The 20,364-nt window shown below is 44.5% G+C and overlaps 1 protein-coding gene across 3 annotated transcripts in view; it reads right to left on the bottom strand.

The window, feature by feature from the left end:
• LOC144826527 (stimulated by retinoic acid gene 6 protein-like) overlaps positions 1–20,364 on the bottom strand; it is a 564,429-nt gene that overhangs the window by 127,299 nt on the left and 416,766 nt on the right. For all 3 annotated transcript variants that reach the window (XM_078684953.1, XM_078684952.1, XM_078684954.1), the window contains one exon: positions 4,516–4,633. In XM_078684953.1, the coding sequence (XP_078541079.1) occupies positions 4,516–4,633 (118 nt within the window). The remainder of the gene's footprint in view (positions 1–4,515; positions 4,634–20,364) is intronic.

Genomic DNA, 20,364 nt, shown 5'->3' on the forward strand with positions numbered 1-20,364 from the left:
TGTTATTTCCTTTTTCAATTATTGGTAAACTATCAATATCTCTTTGATGATTTTTGTAATAAATGTACAACTGCCTTGCCTATGCCTCTGTGCCACCGTATCGGGTGAAACACGTATGGACTGATAATTGGAAACATAAAATAATCATAAATGAATACTTGAGGAATTCTCATGTTATTCTGAATATAGTTTGCAAACTTAATGCTAGAAGTTTTACAAAAACAAAAGTAAACCTACAAGAAACAACCAATTATAACTATTTGGTTTTGGGCTTATAGAACCCTTGCCCCTCTATCTTTAATTAGAACGGTCTACTCACGCCAGGAGATACTAAAGTTTAGGAGACCCAGTTATAAAACGTACTGTCAGCATTCAATGCTCCCACTCAGCAAGGAGACAGAGTCCTCTCATTGCATGTTTAGCTTCCGCCCACACCATGAATTACTCCCTGAGGTTCAGCATCACTGTACATTTATAATGTTCCTCCTCAACTGTAGGTCCCTACCAAAAGACTCCCTGGAGATTAAAATGCTCCTGGAAGACGAGGATCCAGATGCACTATTACTGACGGAAATATGGCTACACATGCATCAGAACTAGATCTGGTACAAACTCTGCCCGTGGGCTATTCTATCAAGTGGAAGGACTGCGACAAAAGAAAGGCGCAGGTATTGCCATAATTCATAAAAATACTCTTAAATGCAGGGTTTACCCTAATCTTATTTCAGAGTGTGGAAGTCTTTCTTTTAACATGGCACTATCTTTCACCCACTACTTTATTGGAGTCCTCATTTACCGCAGCACAGGAGGGGGAAGTCAATTTATTAAATCTCTTCCTGAGGTGGCAGCTACATTGGTGGGCAGAGCCCCCAATGCCACCCTCATGGTTGACTTCAATCTACATTTTGATGACCCCAATAAGGTTGACGCATTGGGCTCACCCATGACCTTTTAGCTATCCAACTTGCTCAAAAAGGAATTGGCCCTACACACAAGAAAGGCCATACGATAGACCCCATTTTTAGCAACCACACTGAAATGTCAGTGAGTAATCCTATCTGCATCGCCTGGACGGACCATTTCTTGATTCCCTTCTGTATAACCCCTCTGCTACGATCCGAGTGTTAAAGCCATTTAGTGGAAAACACACCCTTGGGCAAAACTTCCTGTAGACCCGTGGATTACGGCTCTTGAAAATCCTAAACCTAAAGCCAACCTAAATCTCACCACAGCCTTGGAAAATTTTACCCATTGGATTGAGTCCTCCCTTGACAGGGTCGCCCCAGCCAAACTCAGCCACAAAACTAGAGAGAAAAAGACTGTATGGTACCCCCCAGAATTGCGAAAACTCACAGACATGCAACAAATTGGAGGAAACAAAAATAGCACAGGCTAGTTACTACGAAGCTATCATTACCTTCGCCACCAACACCCCCAGTGAAATCTTTTGCATAGCGAAGGATCTCCTAGAGCTCCCAAAAAATGAACCAGCCTGTGAGGCCCCCATGGAATTGTGTAATGCACAGGCAGAATTCTTTTAGGATAAAATACAAAAGATATATGCCACATTCCCTAACTCCCCCCGCCCTTGTGATCGCCTATCTACGGACGTGGTCTCATCCCATCCAGAACACATGCTTAAGGAATTCACAGCTATCAACTAGGACAAGCTGACAGAAATCTTTTCATACATAAAATCAGGCTCCCATCTAGAGCCAGACCCTCCATATATTCTTCATAAAGCAGGAGACGAGATCCTTCCTACGGGATCAGTCCCTGGCACAAAGAAACATGCCATGGTAAATGCCTTACTGATAAAGCCTAGCTTAAATCCAGAGGACTTGGGCAATTATTGCCCTACGTCGTTGCTGCCAGCGTTCGTAAAAATATTAGAACAATATGTGATTTCTCTTCTTTCCAATTTCTTGGAAACCCATGACCTACTGCATACCACTCAGACTGGGTTCCGCCTTAAGCACGGAACTGAGACTGCTCTTCTTGCTGTGGTCGAGGACTCTAAACAAATTCTAGAACTAGGAGGAGCAGTCGTCATCATCCGCCTTTATCTAAGTTCAGCCTTCAACACAGTCAACTTTACCATCTTAGTGGAGAGACTCAGGAGGTTAGGGATCCAAGATGAGGCAATCTCCTGGATACAATCCTACCTAGATGATAGAACCTTTCAAGTTTTTTCAGGGGGCGCAACATCTAGGAGACTCAGCTGTGGAATCCCGCAGGGATCCCTGTTGAGCCCTACACTATTGAATGTGTAAATACGGCCACTCGCGGACATCATCCTACCTCACAGGATTAAGATCGGATGACACACAGCTGTTCAGAACAGTTAATGGGCCCGCAACTTTCCCTCTGACTTCGAAATATGTCTGGAGAAAGTTGCCTCTTGAATGAAGCACTCTTGTCTCAAACTGAACAGAGTCAAAACAGAACTTATGCTCCTAGGCAACCACTCCAGCATGGACCTTAATCTGATATGGCCCAAGTGCCTAGGCTCTCCCCTAACACCTAAAACCAGGATAAAGAATCTGAGTGTCTGCTTAGACAACTCCATTAAGTTAGACCACCAGCCATGGGCGGAATTTGCGAATTCGTAATCGCGATTTGCAAAAATACGCCAAATTCCGCGAGCTTGCGAAATTATTTTTTTTTGCAAGTTCGCAAGATTTTTTAACTTGCTCATGCGGTCGCAACGGTCGCGAACATGCTGTTTCCACTTAACCAGCCTGCTCGCGATGCTTTTTTCCTGTTTCAGGTCACAATGACGTGTTCGCGTTCGCAATTTCCTGTTTTAGGTTGCAATGACATGTTCGTGATCGCGGCGTCGCTCGGCCAGCTACCAAAATCTTTCAGCGCACGCGAACAGGGAGGAAAACTCATCAGCGAACGCAGAATCATGGTAAATCAATGCCGCGCGCGCAAGATTGTATTTTTAAAGTGCGAACAAGAAAAAAATTTCCACCAACTCGCGAATTGCGGATTTTTGGGCAATTTCGGGCGATTCGCAAAATTGCAAAAAATTTGCAAATCCCACGAGCGGCACGAATTTTCCGCCCATACTTACTATTAGGGTGATAGGGGCTTGCTTTGGCATACTCTGACTTCTTCGGAAAGTCCTCCCGCTCCTTCCAATGGCTGCAAAAAGAATCCTGATCCAGGCCTTGGTCCTTTCACGATTGGATTATAACAATTCCCTTTACTTAGGGGCTTCTAAAGCAACATTAAGGAAGCTCCAAGTTGCTCAGAACTGTGCCACAAGAATGTTACTGGGAATCCCAAAAACTAAATCAGCCAAGCCAGTCTTAAAAACTCTACACTGGCTGCTAATCTCCAAAAGATCAAAATGTAAGGCCCTTTGCATTACTCATAAGACTGTGGGGAGAGGGGCCGGCTATTAACAAGTCCCTCATTACCCCCTCCCGGCCTAAAAAGGACCTGCAGTCGGCTGTTCTCAATCTGGCAGTCGTTTATAAAATCAGGAGGACAAGAAGTGGAGGAAGATCCTTTTCCTATATGTGACGAAGCTCTGGAATAAATTACCTCCAGTCCTCCGCTCTGAACCTCATCTCCTTCCGTTTCGTAATTTTTTAGAACCCTAGCTATTTCAGCAATCAGTCCTATACCTTCATCTGTTTTCTGTTCAGTCGCCAGCGCTGGGATGCCTCAGGGTAGCTATTTGCTCTATAAATGTTTGTTAATAATAATAATAATAATAATAATAATAATAATAATAAACATAATAATAATAATAATGCATAAAGTAATATTAATTTAGTATGAGCATCCACAAGTTATGAACAATTTAACTAACTAGGTTTAACTAGGTTTTGGGCTAATACCAAGCTCAGATGCACAACCAAACATTGATTTTGCTAGTTTACTAGCTGGTACCAGGTGAGTGTAGCATTTTGGTGAATAGCCCGCATTTTTTCTGCAGTTTCCACTCTGTGTATGATCCTAACAATCAGTCACTTTACTATGGTAGCGACCTCCAGAGAGGCTGCAAAACAAAGATGTCTATCCATGCAAGTCTCAATGAGGGTAGCCCACCTTTATACTTCACCTTCCTCCTCACAAGGACTTTCCATTTGGGTTTTTCCAGCAGCAAAGCTTGGCAGTTCATGCGGGACATCAAGGCCAGGATATAGTTATATGCTGAATTGTCTCTTTTAAACTTGTAAGACTAAACAATTTTGAGATGTATCTAAACCTCTTTCAAGGCTGAATCACATATCAGAGAATAGTTATCACCTTTTACAAGCAACTGGTGTTGAGCCAGCTCAGCCTTCTCTTAGCAAGCAACTGCCTCAACTTTTCACAAGCTGTGAGTGTGACTCTCTCTCTCTCTCTGTCTCGAGCAATCAGCTGGTGGCACCCAATGAGTGGACACCACCTCATACCAAATCATAGATCTTGCATCTGGACCAAACCCTTCATACAGATCCTTTTTATGCATCATCCAAAGACATTTTGCCACATCCAGGTCCACTTGATACTTACAAAGTATAGCCGATGCCTTGCAAGAGCTGCATTCCTTGCCCGTCTTGAATGGGCACTACAATGCCAAAGGCAATGATAATACTTATTAAAAAGTACAGGATGCGAAGAATCAGGTATCCTGAAGAGAAGAAAATAAGTATGTGTCAAAATAAAGGTGAATAAGATAAAAACAGCCGCAGACGGGCTGGTACCAGCACTTGCAATTCTCACATACATTACGCGGATATTTGGCGACACCCAAAACACCTCAGACCCATGTTGCCTGTTACATACCCAAGCCCACATGTGTTTTTGTAGGTGCAGATCTGTTGTCCAAGGTACAGTATTTTAGAGGAACATTCCAAGGGGCAAGAACAACTTCAGTTAAATCTCTGGAAGAGAAAGACATCCAAATGGCATGCTTGAAAATGAAAATGTATCCCTTTTTGTCAAAACACTTCCATGCTTTAAAGATGGGGAGAAAGTGACTTCAGTGAAAGACATAATGAGATGCAAGGACATTTCCGTTTTTCAGTATTTTTTCAGATAGTGCAGCTATACGGATTCTGCCCCCACAAACGTTTGTGATGAAAAGGGTTAATCATGGCATCTTCTGTTTTCTCAGGGAAATTATTTATAGAATTTGTTTGTAGAGCAGGATTTTACACGATTGTTGAAGCAACAGCACTCACAGAATGTTTATGGGGATCTTTGGCAGCAGGAATAGAGGCTTACCCATTGCAAGAGGTACCAAGCAGAGAGTATGTGCATGTACCTTGGAGAAGGGGTGCCTTGGCAGCATTTACAAATGATTTTCCTCGGTTGAGGGAAAAGCCTGTTGAATGGTACAAGCAGGTTGATGGCTTTGTCAAGATTTCAAGAGTACTGTAGATTGATTTGAACACTTTGTTTTGACATTGTGGTATCAAGAGATTTGTGGAGTTGAATGGCCATCTGTTGAATCCAACCAAAACCCCATTACGCATGGTAATTCACCTTTAGTTATGAAAACATTTGAGCAGGTAAACACATGGTTACAGTCCAAGATTTCCCCAAGACATCGATTGGGTCAAAATACATCGGACTAGCCAAGAGCCCAAGGAATCGGTACATGCTTACTATGAGCAGCTTTTACAAGCCTCCAAAAGGTACAGTAGGCTGGATACTTTAGATTCAAAGGGATTGGGACTGTTAGTTTCCACATTTTTTTCAGGTTTGAGGCCAGAAATTAGCTTTATGATCCAGCAGCATCTGATTTGTTGACAAAATAAATCTGTAGACGAGATTCTACGGTATGCCAGACATTGTAGTGATGAGGTAGACTCGAAACATACGAAACTGAAGGATAAGCTAATGCTAGTCCAGATGAGAAATGCAGATAAGGTAGACCTAGTGCATTTGAGTGGAGGGACATTGGGACGGAAGCAAGGAAACAGTCATGGAGGGAGTCAGAATGCATCGATTCATGAGGGTCAGAGAAGAGGGAAACGTTGGTGCCCTAAAGAGAACTACTGCATGTAATTTCTGTGACAAAATCATGCATTGGAAGCACAAGTGTCAACTAAATCCAGTGAATCAGATCCAAGATGAGGAGATAGGGCAGGTACCTGAGGTCGTAAATGCTGTGACGAGGCCTAGGCCTGTACATGGAGGGTGCCTGAGTCCACAGGTGCAAGTTCTCCAACCTCCGAGGATCCCACAGGGAAATTAAGTGTACCAGAAACTCTAGATGACTTCGATCTAGATCTGTTGCAATGACGGAGCCTGAGGGGGGAGGAAGACTGTACCCTTGGAACAGTCTTAGTGGTAGACCTGAGAGGACCGTATGTGGAGGAGGATGCGGATGGTCATCACAACACATTCTTGAATGAAACTGGTGCTACCTGTTCTACTGTGAGGTCTGCAGTTGTTACAAACCTACCCCTCACTGGACAATCGATCCAAGTTGTAGGTGCTGCTAATAAGTGAACTGCCATCCATCGACAGATGAGATCCCTGTGAGAATAAGAACCTTTCAGGATCGAACACCAATTTGTGGTGTGCAATTTGAGCCCAGTCTGTTTGTTGGGTCGTGACCTTTAGTGCAAATTGAATTGCACTATCTATTGCACACCCAAGGGAATGGACTTGCAGACTGACGATGATGACATTGCATTAAAAATGGTGAATAAGAATCTCTGCATAGAGATGTTTCCCATGATGCCAACTGAAGATTTGCGATACAACTTGAGGGACTCAGTCTCTCCGGAGGTGTGGGATTCCACAGGAGAAGAGCTAGAACTGATCCCAGGTGTTGAACCAGTCAAGATACAGATCAAGCCAAATGCTGAATGGCCAAGAATTCCCCAGTACAAACTGACACCGGAAACAGTGGCAGGGATCAAGCCTGTGATTGAATCCATGATCGAACAGGGCATTTTAAAGGAGATAATTGGGAGCCCATGTAATTCCCCTATAATGGGATTGCAGAAGCCAAGTGGGAAGTTCAGAATCCTGCAGGACCTTCGAAAGGTCAACACAATTGTAGTTCCATGTTCTCCTGTGGTACTGAATCCATCAGTGATTCTGTTTCAAATTCCCTATGAGGCTGAATGGTTTACAGTGATGGATGTATGCCAGATGTTCTTTTCGATACTCTAACACAAAGAAAGCCAATTTTCATTCACTTTCCGTCTGGAAAATCATGTGTTAACATGGTGTTGTATCCCATATGGGTATACTAAGAGCCCATTTATTTTTAATCAGATCTTGAAGAAGAATCTTGAGAGTCTTTTGCTGCCAAGAGTTGCATTCTCGTGTAGTACACTGACGACCTCCTGATCGCATCAGAAATGGAGGAAGCTTGTAGGATTGATACTGTTGCATTTTTAAATCACCTAGCAGAGAATGGACACAAGGTGTCCCCAAGCAAACTCCAGTACTGTTTGCCTAAAGTTCAGTATTTAGTTCATCGCATCGAGAAAGGCAAGAGGAAGGTGTCACCAGACCACATTGAGGCGATCATGAAAATGATTGCGCCTGCCACACAACAGCCAGGATGTTTTGGGGAATGGTTGGGTACTGTTGTCAGTGGATTCCCAACTTCTCATTGAATGTGAAACCTTTGCTGAGTTTGACACACAAAGATGTGAGTGATCCGGTTACATGGGATAACACATGTTTGGCTGCCTTTATGGAGCGGATAGAAAGCCTGTGTCACGCTCTGGCTCTAGGAATGCCTAATTACAATAAATCATTCTCATTATTTTGTTGTGAGGGGTGCGCACTGTCAGTACTCAAACAGACTAATGGAGGTGTCCTTAGACCAACTGCCTACCTTTCTGCTATGTTAGACCCCGTAGCTTCAGCGTTGCTTGGATGTCTCAAGTTTGTTGGTGCAACAGATGTCAGCATTGAAATGTGTGAGCGTATTGTGATGGATCATCCTCTCACTGTATATGTTGCACATTCAGTTGATCTTATGATGACTAGAACCAAAACACATAATTTGATGAATAACAGACTCACACGCTATCAGCAAGTCATACTTGCCTCAGAGAATGTGACTCGGAAGAGGTGTTCTGTACTGAATCCTGCTACTTTGATGCCTATTCCAAATAATGATGATGAAGATTGTGAAGACCATGAATGTCTCGATGTGACTGAACTTTGCACCAAACCGAGACCAGACATTGTTGATGAACCTGTGCCTGAATCAGATGAAATCTTTTTGTAGATGGTTCATACTTAAGGGACAATGTGGGTTATTTGAGAACAGTGTTTGCTGTCTGTATGATTTCTGGAGTTGTGGAAGCTGCTTATTTACAGGGAGTAAACTCCACACAAGTGGCTGAAATCATTGCCTTGACTCATGCATGCCTGGTTTCTGATCAGATTCGAGTCATCATCTTCACCAATAGCCAATATGGGTTTGGAGTGGTTCATGACTTCAGACAGCTATGGTCACAGAGGGGTTCCTAACGTCATCAGACTCCCCCATCAGAAATGGAGAATATGTGAGACAATTGTTAGAAACCTTGCAACGACAAAAATAAATATCTGTGATAATGTGCATTGCCCATGGGAGGATTGAGGTACATTTTGGTGGTGGCGTGTGTTTTCTCACGGATGGTGGAAGCATATCCAATGAGAAGGTGTTATAGTCACACAGTAGCAAAGCTGTTACTTAGAGAGTTGATTCCATGCTTTGGATTTCCAACTTCATTGGAGTCGGATAGAGTAAAGCATTTCCACAGCTTTGTACTGCATTACAAGTTGATCAGAGATTGCACTGTTGCGAAAGACCAGCGGCATCTGTCAAATCAATGGAACTCTCAAGCTGAGAATGGCAAAGGTTTATTCTTCCACGTCCCTGAAGTGGCCTGATGCCTTGCTGTTGGTGTTGAAGAGTGTGGTGGCATCCTCAATAGGATGAAAGGCCTCTCACCACACGCGATCCTGATGGGGAGGGCTATGCGTTTGCCAGCAGTACCGTCTACAGTGTTGATAAACATCACCCATGATTTGATCCTTGATTATTGCAAAGGACTGGCTGATGTGGTCAATTCACCAGGTTGATGCTTCGACTGCCCCGACCTCGAAGGACCACTGCCATGACCTGTGTCCAGGTGACTGGCTCCTAGTTTGAAAGCATGTGAGGAAGAACTGTCTTGATGCCTACTGGAGAGGTCCATACCAAGTCATTATGGTGATGAACACAGCTGTGAAGTGTGAAGGCTTCCCAAACTGGATCCACACCTAACACACCTGCAGAGTTTCAGAAATCTTGACAGAAACAGCTCCTCTCTCTGTAGGAATTCCAGCCGTGGCTGTGAGGCCACTGGAGAGGACAAGGCAAGCTGTTAGGGTTATTGACAATGCTGGTCACCCACCAGAACAAGCCGAGGGGAATCACGCTATACAAGGCCCAGGTATCGACTCTGAGGGAAACTGTAACGTTGCGAGTAGTACAGAGTCAGACTCAGCTGGAAAGAACTGGTGCGGAAAGTGGTCACGTGCAAAGAAGGAGAGCAGAGTTTGTAAGAAAATCATAGTCTGTGAGACAGAAGTGGCAAAACTTGAGATTGGCATATGAAAGAGATTTTGCTCATGTGTCTGAAATGTCTGAATCAGAGTTAAGTGGTGCAGAGCAGTCACAAGGTTGACCTGAGGAGATCGAGAAGAGCGAAGGTGCCCTGCCACAGGTACGCTGCCCCAGAGTGGACCTATCTGATCACAGATGCCGAGAACAGTGCAGACCGGGAGACTGAGGTCTTCACGAGTGGTCAGCATGTTCCAGATCTGAAGATTGAGATTGAACCAGTAGTTCCTGGATTAGAAAGAGAGGGGTGTTGACTGTGACTGTACCAAATCCTCCAATATTGAGTGGCGTGAGAATTTTGGTACTGCGAGATCTATCTTTTCCAACATTTGGATTTCAGCCACCAGTTCAGGAGATTGCAACGGTTAGTCTTGAGATTCTTCAGCGTGTCTGAGCTTGTAAGAGACTGTTGATTAAACTGTGAACTGTAAATAAAACGCTTGCTTTAAAGAAGATAACCTAAGCCCGAGTGGAAGAAAAATACAATTAGGGACATTCACTAGAAGAAGAAAAAGGGCTAAGGAAGTCTTTTGAAATATGTAAATAATTGTACAGTGAACTGTGAAATTGATTACCAAGACTCTAAGAAACTGTACGTGAACATTGTTGAAAAGCAATCAGAGGCAGAGGCAGAGAAAGAGACTTTACGTTGCTCCTCTTACTGTGCTGAACCGACTCAATTAAAATGGTGTCTGGAAATCTGAACCATAGAGCAAAGTGTGTGATTGGTATGATGAAGCAAAGCTTCGCATATTTTGCGGCTTGCCGAAATCAAGAACCTCATTTGTGTGTAACAAGGTAACCCGTGTATGTTTTACTAACGTTTATATTTAGTTTAAGTAAAGTTCCCGAAGCTTGCCTATGTGTATTTCTAATGGATTAATCCGTGTCCCTAAAAATATGGCCGCCGCTTGTATTTTAGTTACTGCGCATGCGTCAGCCACACTCACGTGTCCTGACGCGTCTGCAGAAGTGGAGGGAAAGTTATGCGCATGCGTAATTCATAGCTGTGCTTATCATGTGGTACTGCTCGTGCCACTGCTCTTGTGTCCGTGTCAATGTAGCTAACATTTTATGCAATAAGTTTATTTCTTGATGATGATTTTAAAAGTACAAACCCTGTGATGTGTTTTCATAATGACATTATTATGTATTAATTTGTTTTCGCTTACTTTTCATGTACCGCGGGAAATGGGGGTCTGAGTGAGAGGAGAGCCATATTGGAGGTCCCTTCTGCGCCTGTGCGACATTCGGCAGCACGAGGGACCTTGGCTGATGGAACATAGCCAGTTGGCAGTGATGGGCGAGATGCTCCTGAGAAAGTCACCTCTGCCCTGCAAGAACAGCGAATGTGGCTCCTTATATGATACATTGTAATGTTGCGCTATTGTTTGCCGTGTAACTTCTCATGGGAACCCCAAACCTGCTAGGCGGTACCCAAATATGTTAATGAAGGCTTCAATTCGTGTATTGTGATTGGTGTGTTACCCAAACCCTACCTTAGGACCAATCGAAATTGAGGGATTCTGACACTTTGCAACATTGGGGGGTGGTACACTGTCCCCAAACTGTATATCTACCCTGGGTTCACCTAGTGAACCGTCCGACTTGTCTGGTTTAGCTGACCTGTCACTGACCCAACGCACTCAATAGGTGACTGAAGATACAGAGCGCTGCGGAGCACTCTGTCCGAATTTGACCATAGACTAAGGTTCTACTGAACCTTAAAGTGCTGTCAAGGCACTTAGCTGGGAGTTCGCTGACCCAATCGGGGTCTTGATCGATAGCTGCAGAGCGGGTGGAGCGCAGGCGTTGCTTCCGAACTGTGGGTTCCGGTCCTGTCTTGAAGAGGGTCCTGTCCTGAAGAGGGTCCTGTCTTGAGGGTTTGCTGTCCTGTCCTGAGGGTCCTGTCCTGATTCCTATTCCGAGGGTATCCTGTCCTATCCTGGTGTCCATTCTGCACCTGCTGTCCTTTGAGGGGTATCCTTCCTTGAGGGTTTCCTGTCCTTAACTGACCCGTGGCCAGGGTTTGGTTTCCACACCTTTCTAGGTAAATATTGCTCTGAAAACTCTTAAAATCTTGCACCTTCTGAATTTCTAACTTTTGCTTTAATAAAGTTCAACATTGCACATGTGATATTTTCCATGCCTTTCTGCAACTATTGAAAGTCATTTATATTTTTCCATAAGTTTATTCCTATGCCTTCTCATTTGTTAGAAATTATATTTTGCATAGCAGTGTGTCATTTCCTGATATGGTCTAGAACTTCGTTGCCTAGATTGTTCAAAGGCCCCTTCACCTTAAGTGAAGCGTGTTATTCATTATAAACTCTCCTATAGTCACCCACACTTAGTCTATCCCTGTCTAGATAATACTGACTTGCATAGTATTTTTCTCGCTACATTTTATTTAGTACCTTGATGATTACTCTGTCATTATTTCTTCATGCTTATGTGATTTACGTTATCTTGGTTATTGATTGCCTTATTTTACTGTACCTCATGCAAGAAAATATTGAACTTTAGATAAACCTTTTAAAACTTCCAGTTGTCCGTGGTCATTTAAACAGTATTTGAATGTTATTGGTTGGGTTTGTATTTTGCTGCCTTTCCTTTACAGCTAGCTCCCTGATTCATTGTGGTCATTAGGCACCCGCATCGGTGGATGGTAAGTCGGGTGCACCGAAAATTGGTAGCAGGGAACACACACACACTCAACCTGGTAGAGCTCGTGAAGTCACCCGATCGATGTATATGGTGATTTGGAAAGTATATGGGCCCTGAAGCCGGAAACGGCGAAACTATTGGCTGGGTGGCCTCGCGCGCTCGATCAGTTTTCTGGTAGCTAGAGGATGGTTAGGGACTAGCTAAAGGTTAGGCAGGATTAGTTGGACTAGTTAAGTCGGAAGCTGCTATTATATTAATGCTGCTATAAGAGCGGCTGTTCTGAGGGAACTGATCACTCTCTTGTGAATACGCTGCTGAAATTCATGAATTACTGTATTGCCATTATTCTTGTTCTTATATTGTTATATGTACTAATCCATGCAATTGTCAATCGTCTAGTTGTATGTTGTCCGAACTCCCCGGGGAATTGAAAGGGCAAGTGGTGAATAGAATCCATTGTCCTGAGGTCACAGGTTCGAGGAAAGTTAGGTGCAGGTTAGGATAACCGGGAAGCACTAACTAGGGTTTTCTGAATACATGTGTGAATAAATGACAGTAACGGGGTTCATTGGCAAAATTCCCATAGTGGCGTAACCTAGTAAGGGTCACATCGGAAAAGTAGCAGGTTCCTCGGAGCTAGCGTGAAAGCAGAGGGGTCCGCTGAGAAACCTTAAACTCGGAATATATCCCGGAAAGAAGTGGATGAGTTTAGGGGAATAACAGGTTCACCGATGCTAGAGTGAAGGGTAGGCGGAAGAGATCTGCCCGCAGCAAGTGAAAAGTAAATGGAAGTAGTTTACTTGCAGTAAAAGAATTCTTTCTCTGTCTAGACACTTGAGCACTGTGGCGAATGTGTATTTGTTGTAAAATAACCAAGCACTGAGCACTTTAAAAGAAAGAAAGTTTCCGTTACCTTGTGAAGGGAGGGAGTCAGTCGCGAAGCGCCTCTGACGTCACTCTGTGCCGCGCTGGGATTGGTAGAAGCAGCGGGCGGGTAGCGGAGCTGAAATTGTAAAGGAGGGGTGAGCGCCGGAGCGTGGGAACTGTCTCACGAAGGGGCCGCGCACCCATTGGCGGAGCTTATTTTGTGTCGCGCACCCATTGGTTGCACGATTTTTCTGAAGCGCGTTTTGATTGGAGGTAGTTTGTAAACAAAGTTAGCGCAGAAGTCGTATGTGGCACTCGCAGACTACAGAGACTCGACCTGATCCAAGGCATCTAGGGTTTGAAAGGGATCAGTGGAAGGCTAATAGATACGATATTATGTACGGAACCAAGAGAAAAATGTCCCTTGTAAGTAAGGTGAAAAATTATTTTAAAACGGACAAACCGATTAAATCTAGAGAAGGTGTTCTTGTCCCAGCACCCAATACTCCCGCCTCATTCATGATGTTTGACCGAGGGTACAATACCTGTGTGTGGCTGGAGAATTGGGTGAAATACACAAAAGATGACGGAGTATTGGCTTTTCCGTTAGATGGTACTTTCAATGGTAGGATCTTATTTAATTTAAGAACCCGAATGAATGAACTGCATCCCAGACCAAGACTAACGCAGTATGAGGCATTAGAGGAATGGGAGATTGAGGCTTTTGAAAGAGAAAGACCCCGAATGGACAAGGGTTTGACCAAGTGGTACCCCAGGCAGAAACAGGAATCCAGGGATAAAAGGATGAAACAGTGGAGGCAGAGCATGATTGTTGAGGGTCTGTTTCCCATGATGCCGGCATGTCATAACATTGGAGCGGGTGAGAAAAGTACTGAAAAATGTAAGCATTGGGGGGCCCTGGGGGGTTCAGATGATGAATTAATAGATGACATCTGTACCAGAAGTCCGCCACCTTACAGTGAGGGAACCCGACCTTCCAGTGTAGGAGATGTTCCCCGACGCCACTTCCTAAAAGAAGAAGACAGGTCCCTGGGACTGGGAGGGGGTGGTCAAGTATTGCCCTATCCTGAAAAACCCGAACCGACGGAAACAAGGGATATATATCCCAAAGTACCCGCAAGCCAGGAAGAAAAATATTCACGTACGAAAACCTTTTTTCCCCGACCCTTGTATGAAAGCGAAGAGAAACCATCGAATTCAGGACTGCCTTTTGTTCAACCTCCATATGGGGAAGAGCGCAGGTCTTTTAATACTGGAACTTTATTCCCGAAACCAAATTATGGGGGAGGACCAAGTGAAACGCATCCTACTGCCCCGAGTTTTACTCCTCCATTGACCCCACAGATATTACATGATACAACTTTAAGAAGGGTACTAGTGGAAAAGGAGCAAGAGGCTCTAGCTAGACAAAGGACAGAAATAATTCAGAAAATTTCTCAGTTAAATACCAGTCCTGAGGCATTGACTATTCCAGTAACTATTGGACCGGTGGTCCCGTTATACGGAAATGGTCAGGGAAATCCGATTACTCCAGTTATGACCCCAGTCATGGCAACCCCGAGACAGGAACCGATCATCATAGATGATCAGTCCAGTGAGTGCGAGTCTGAAGTTGCGTTTTTGGAATTACCAAACAAACAGACTGGAAAGGGAATACAGCAGAGGTATAACCCTTTTAATACAAAAGAAATTAAATTAGAGACAGCAACAGGTACCAGGAATGTCTCTCTGGTAACTCCGGATGAAATTGAGAGTTGGAGTCGTGAATTAGAGAAGCAGACTCCGCAAACAAAGCCTTTAGATCTCTACAAGCTGAGGGTCGAAATAGAAGAATTAATGGCAGGAAATGTGGGGTTGGATCGATTGAATACCTACTCTGAAGAAGAATTGTCGTTCATATGCAAAAGCTTTACTAGGAACACCAGAGTGCTCCATGAAAAACTGACCGAAACAGCAGTTAGTATGGGGGTAGATATCTCAAAATCCAAACCCTTACAGAAACCGTACAGAGCAGACTTCTCAGACAAAGATATAGAACACCTGAATGTGGCAGGGAAGAAGTTGCAGATTAAAGAATTAATGGGGGTACTGCAGAAATGGGGAGATGTGGAAAAATGGAGAAGCAGGTGGGCGAAAAAGAGGGAAGAGGTTCGCTCCCGACAAGTGACTCCCGAGTTTGCTTTAAGAGAGGTAGAAAAGCCTGAACAGTTATGCCCCATGCGCGAAGTTCCAGGAGGGAAATATGTGCATGTCCCCTGGTCTAGGCAGGATATTGTGTCCTTCACGAACGATTTTCCAAAATTACGAGAGAAACCAGTTGACTGGTACAGACAGGTGGAGAGGTTCGTGAAGGTACAGAAATGTCTGTGGAAAGACCTGGATGGGTTTTTCGACATTGTGGTTCCAGTAGATTTATGGACCCAGTGTAAAATAAACATAGACTGGCCGAGTGAGGAGTACCCCAGAAACAAGGAAACTGGAGAGCCATCAAAGGATGTCATGCGAAAATATGAGCAGGTAATTCAGCATTTGAAAGAAAAGGTGCCCGCAAAGGAAACTGATTGGACAAAAATAGATAGAACAACACAGGAAAGGGACGAGACAGTGCACTCCTTCTATGAGAGGTTATTGCAGGTATTTAAAACATACAGTGGTATTGACAACATCGACCTGAAAGATATGACGCACTTTATTTACAGGTTTGTAAATGGTTTAAGACCTGAAATTTGTCAGTGGATAAAAGACAATAAAATCTGTTGGCATACTAAGAAAATGGATGAGGTCTTGCGGTACGCTAAGTACTGCGAGGACGAGATGGCAGAAAAGAAAAAGGCCCTTAAGGAGAAGGTTATGTGGGCTCAGGTGAAGCTCGCAGAACAACAGGAAAAACAATTGAGTAACATGGTTAAAAATGCTGAGAACAAAGGTCCTGGGGGAGGGGGTGGAGGAAAGCCCCGGCCCAAATTTAGCAGGGAAGAGGCTATGAAAAAATTTCCCTGCCATCAGTGCGGCGAAATTGGACATTGGCGAAACGAGTGTCCCCAATTAGTCGATGTTAATGAGAAAACTCCTGATTTAACTCCACAGACGCAGAAAGAAAGACCAAGAAAGACTCAACCCCAGGTAAAAACAGTTCAGGTGCCTCGAGCACCCAAGCAGGTATACAGGGGAAGACAGGCAGAAAATGAAGAGATAGAGGTTTGGGAAAGCGGGGAGAACAGAAATACAGCAACTTCGCAGTATCTGCTAAATGATACCTTCCTTTGTAACGATCAGGACTGACGGGGCCTGAGAGGGGAGGACGGGGAGTGCGTACTTGGCGCTTCCTTGCCGGTAGACCAGTCTGGACCATATATTGAAGGAAAGGTTGACGGAAATGATGTCACCTTCCTGTTGGACACTGGCGCTACCCGTTCTACTGTAAGAACAGTGGACGTTCCAAACCTACCCCTCTCGGGAGAAAATATCCAAGTAGTAGGTGTATCTAATCAATTGATTAGTACTCCTGTTACCGAACCAATGGAGATTTCAATTGGAAATTTTAAACAGATGCATAGATTTGTCGTCTGTGACACCAGTCCAGTGAATCTACTGGGACGTGATTTGCTGTGCAAAATGAACTGTACCATCTTTTGCACACCAAAAGGTGTTGAAATACAGACCCCAGATGAAGACGGCATTTATAAATTATTGTTGCTTAGACCTGACTCAGAAATTAAAAGATTGACCCTGCAGGACTTGCCCCAAGAACTACAGGAAGCTGTAAAGCCAGAGGTGTGGGATTTCACTGGAAAGGATGTGGGGTTGATGAAAGATGTGGACCCCATACAAATAGCCATCAAGGACAATGCAGTATATCCTAACACTAGGCCCTACCGAATGAATGCTGAAGTGAAAGCAGGTGTCACTCTGGAAATACAAAAATTATTGGAAGGAAACATCATACAGGAAGTGATGAGCAGCCCATGCAACTCACCGATTATGGGCATCAAAAAGCCTAGTGGCAAGTATAGGGTAGTGCAGGACCTAAGAAAGGTTAACAAAATTGTGGTTCCTTGCTGCCCTATTGTCCCAAACCCTGCAGTGATATTGTACCAGATTCCTTGGGATGCTGAATGGTTCACTGTGATTGATTTGTGTCATGCATTCTTTTCGATACCCCTGCACCCCGACAGCAAATTTCTTTTCTCATTTGCTTTCGAGGGTCACGTGTATTGTTGGAACAGGGTCCCTCAGGGGTATACAGAGAGCCCCTCTATCTTTAATCAGATCTTGAAAAAATGTCTAGAGACTTTGATCTTACCTGGGAACTCTGTGTTAGTGCAGTACATAGACGACCTTCTACTGGCGTCTAAAAGTCACCGGGACTGTGTAGTTGACACCATTGCCCTTCTAAATCATCTGTGTGAGAAAGGGCATAAAGTAGCCCCTGACAAACTACAGTTCTGTGCGAAATCTGTAAAATATCTGGGACACCAAATAGAAAAGGGTGTCAGAAAAGTCACATCAGAAAGAGTGAGAATAATTCAAAAAATGCAGTTGCCCCGTACTCAAAAAGAGGTCAGAATGTTCCTGGGTGTATTAGGGTACTGCAGGCAGTGGATTCTGGGATTTGCAGCCTTAGCCAGGCCCTTGATAAAAATGACCACGAGAGGAATGCCAGATGTTGTACAGTGGGACGATGAAAGTCTAATGGCTTTCACAAGACTGAAAAACTGTCTGTGTACAGCCCCTGCGTTGGGAATGCCAGATTATTCCAAAGAGTTTGCCCTTTTCTGTGACACTCGCGATAATTGCGCATTGTCTGTCCTGACTCAAGAACATGGCACGACCAGAAGGCCTGTGGCTTATTTCTCTGCCACACTGGACCCAGTAGCTGCTGGGTTACCAGGCTGTTTGAAAGCAGTAGCTGCTACCTGTGCAAGTTTGGAACAGAGTGAGTCCATTGTCATGGGACATCCTGTGACCGTGTATGTTTCACATGGAGTGGTAATTCTATTGACCAGAACTAAAACACAGTATCTCACCCCTAGTCGGCTGACTAAATACGAGAGGATTCTTGTGGGTGCAGCAAATGTAAGCATTGTTAGGTGCGGTATTCTGAACCCTGCCACCTTACTCCCCGACCCCTTGGAAATGGAAGGTGGGGATGATGATGAACATGATTGTATTGACCTGACAGAGTTCAGTACTAAGCCACGCCCAGACATAAAAGAAGTACCATTGCCTGAGCATGATAAAGAACTATTTGTGGATGGTTCCTGTCTAAGACATGAATTAGGAGGCTTGAGTGCTGCTTATGCAGTAGTGTCTTTCACAAAAATTGAACAAGCAGGTTACCTATATAACATCAAGTCTGCACAAGTAGCCGAATTGATAGCCATGATAAAGGCTTGCAAAATTGGGAAGGACTTACGCATAACAGTGTATACTGACAGTCAGTACTGTTATGGCGTTGTGCATGACTTTGGCCAATTATGGCTACAGAGGGAATTCATGACTTCCTCAGGTACTCCCATTCGGAATGCAAAAGTTGTTCATGACCTTTTAGAGGCCATCCAGTTGCCCAAAGAACTGGCAGTGGTAAAATGTACCGCTCATCAAAAGAGCATGGACAGAGTATCACTGGGAAACGATTATGCTGATCGAGTGGCTCAATGGTGTGCCAAAGATCGATATATTGTAAATCCAAAACGAGGGGGGCCAGGAACCAGCTGCCAGCTTCAGGTGTTTGAGGAAGTGCCTACATGGGATGAGGTGAGAGAGTGGCAGGAGTCGGCTCCTTGGCAAGAAAGAGAGAAATGGAAGGAGGATGGATGTAGACCGAGACGTGTGGATGGTGTCATCTTGGGCCCAACTGGTATGCCTGTGTTACCCCGACACTTGCTTGGCACAATGGCTAGATTAATACATGAAGGATCACACATTGGTAGGGATGCCATGATTCTGGTATTTCAACAGACTTGGTACAGTAAAAAGTTCAGGAAGGTAGCAGAGTCCCTCTGCCAGAGGTGCCTGTCATGTCAACAGATGAACCCAGGCAAGAGGACAATGGTTGAACTGAGCAAGATTGGGAGATCAGGGGGTCCCTTTATAAAGATACAGGTTGATTTCATCACCATGCCCCGTTGTGAAGGGAAACGATATGTCCTTGTCATTGTTTGCGTATTTTCAAAATGGGTAGAAGCTTACCCTACTCCTCAAAGTGACGCACTGACAGTAGCGAAGTGTTTACTAAAAGAACTGATACCTAGGTTCGGAATACCATGCATTATTGAATCAGATAAGGGTGGACATTTCCAGAATGACATACTGGCTGAACTCTGTAAGGCCTTTGGAATAAGGCAGAAACTCCATTGTGCATACCACCCAGAGGCTTCTGGAATAGTGGAACAAGTAAATGGAACTATCAAAAACAGACTAGCAAAGCTGACAGATGCTACTGGCATGACCTGGGTGAAGGCCCTGCCCCTGGTCCTGATGGGACTGAGAAGTGTTCCAGACCGCAAGACAGGCCTAAGTCCCCATGAAATCATTATGGGAAGAGTGATGAGACAAGCATGGGTGCCAGGAAGCAAACTGTTGAGTATTACTGATGATTTGGTGCTTGAATACTGCAGAAGATTGGGTGACCAAGTGCGTTCTATCTCTCGCCAGATTGGAGACGACGGCATCCTCAATCCAACGACTCCTCTCCACAGCTTGGTTCCAGGAGATTGGGTCAAAATAAAGAAGCACACTCGATCAAGCTGTCTGGCACCAAGGTGGGGAAAGAAACGCCAAGTAATCCTGGTGACAACCACTGCAGTGAAGGTCGCAGGTGTTCCTCAGTGGATCCACGCTGGACACACCCAGAAGGTATTGCCAGACAGAGGATTTGAAGAAGAAGGGCAACCAGCAGAGGACCCTGAAGGAGCCAGACCAGAAGCAACTGACAACGAGCAGCCCAGCACCAGTCAGGTTGCAGGAACAGCAGACGTTGGCCCAGGAGTAGTTGACTACGAACTGCCAAGAATCCAGCCTGCTGAAGAGGTCCAGGAAACTGAGCCAGGAGTAGCTGAAGACGAGCTGCCAAGCATATGGCCAGAAGAATGGATACCGATGATTGATCTGACTGAAGATCCTATCAGAACAAGAGAACGACTTAGTGAAGGTAGAGAGTGGACTAGTCAGGAAAAGCAAGGCACAGGCGAAGAACCTCAGCCGCTTGAGATTCAAATCAAAACTGAGGAAGG

The sequence above is a fragment of the Lissotriton helveticus genome, chromosome 3_2, assembly GCF_964261635.1.
Source record: "Lissotriton helveticus chromosome 3_2, aLisHel1.1, whole genome shotgun sequence".
NCBI classification, from domain to species: Eukaryota; Metazoa; Chordata; class Amphibia; order Caudata; family Salamandridae; genus Lissotriton; species Lissotriton helveticus.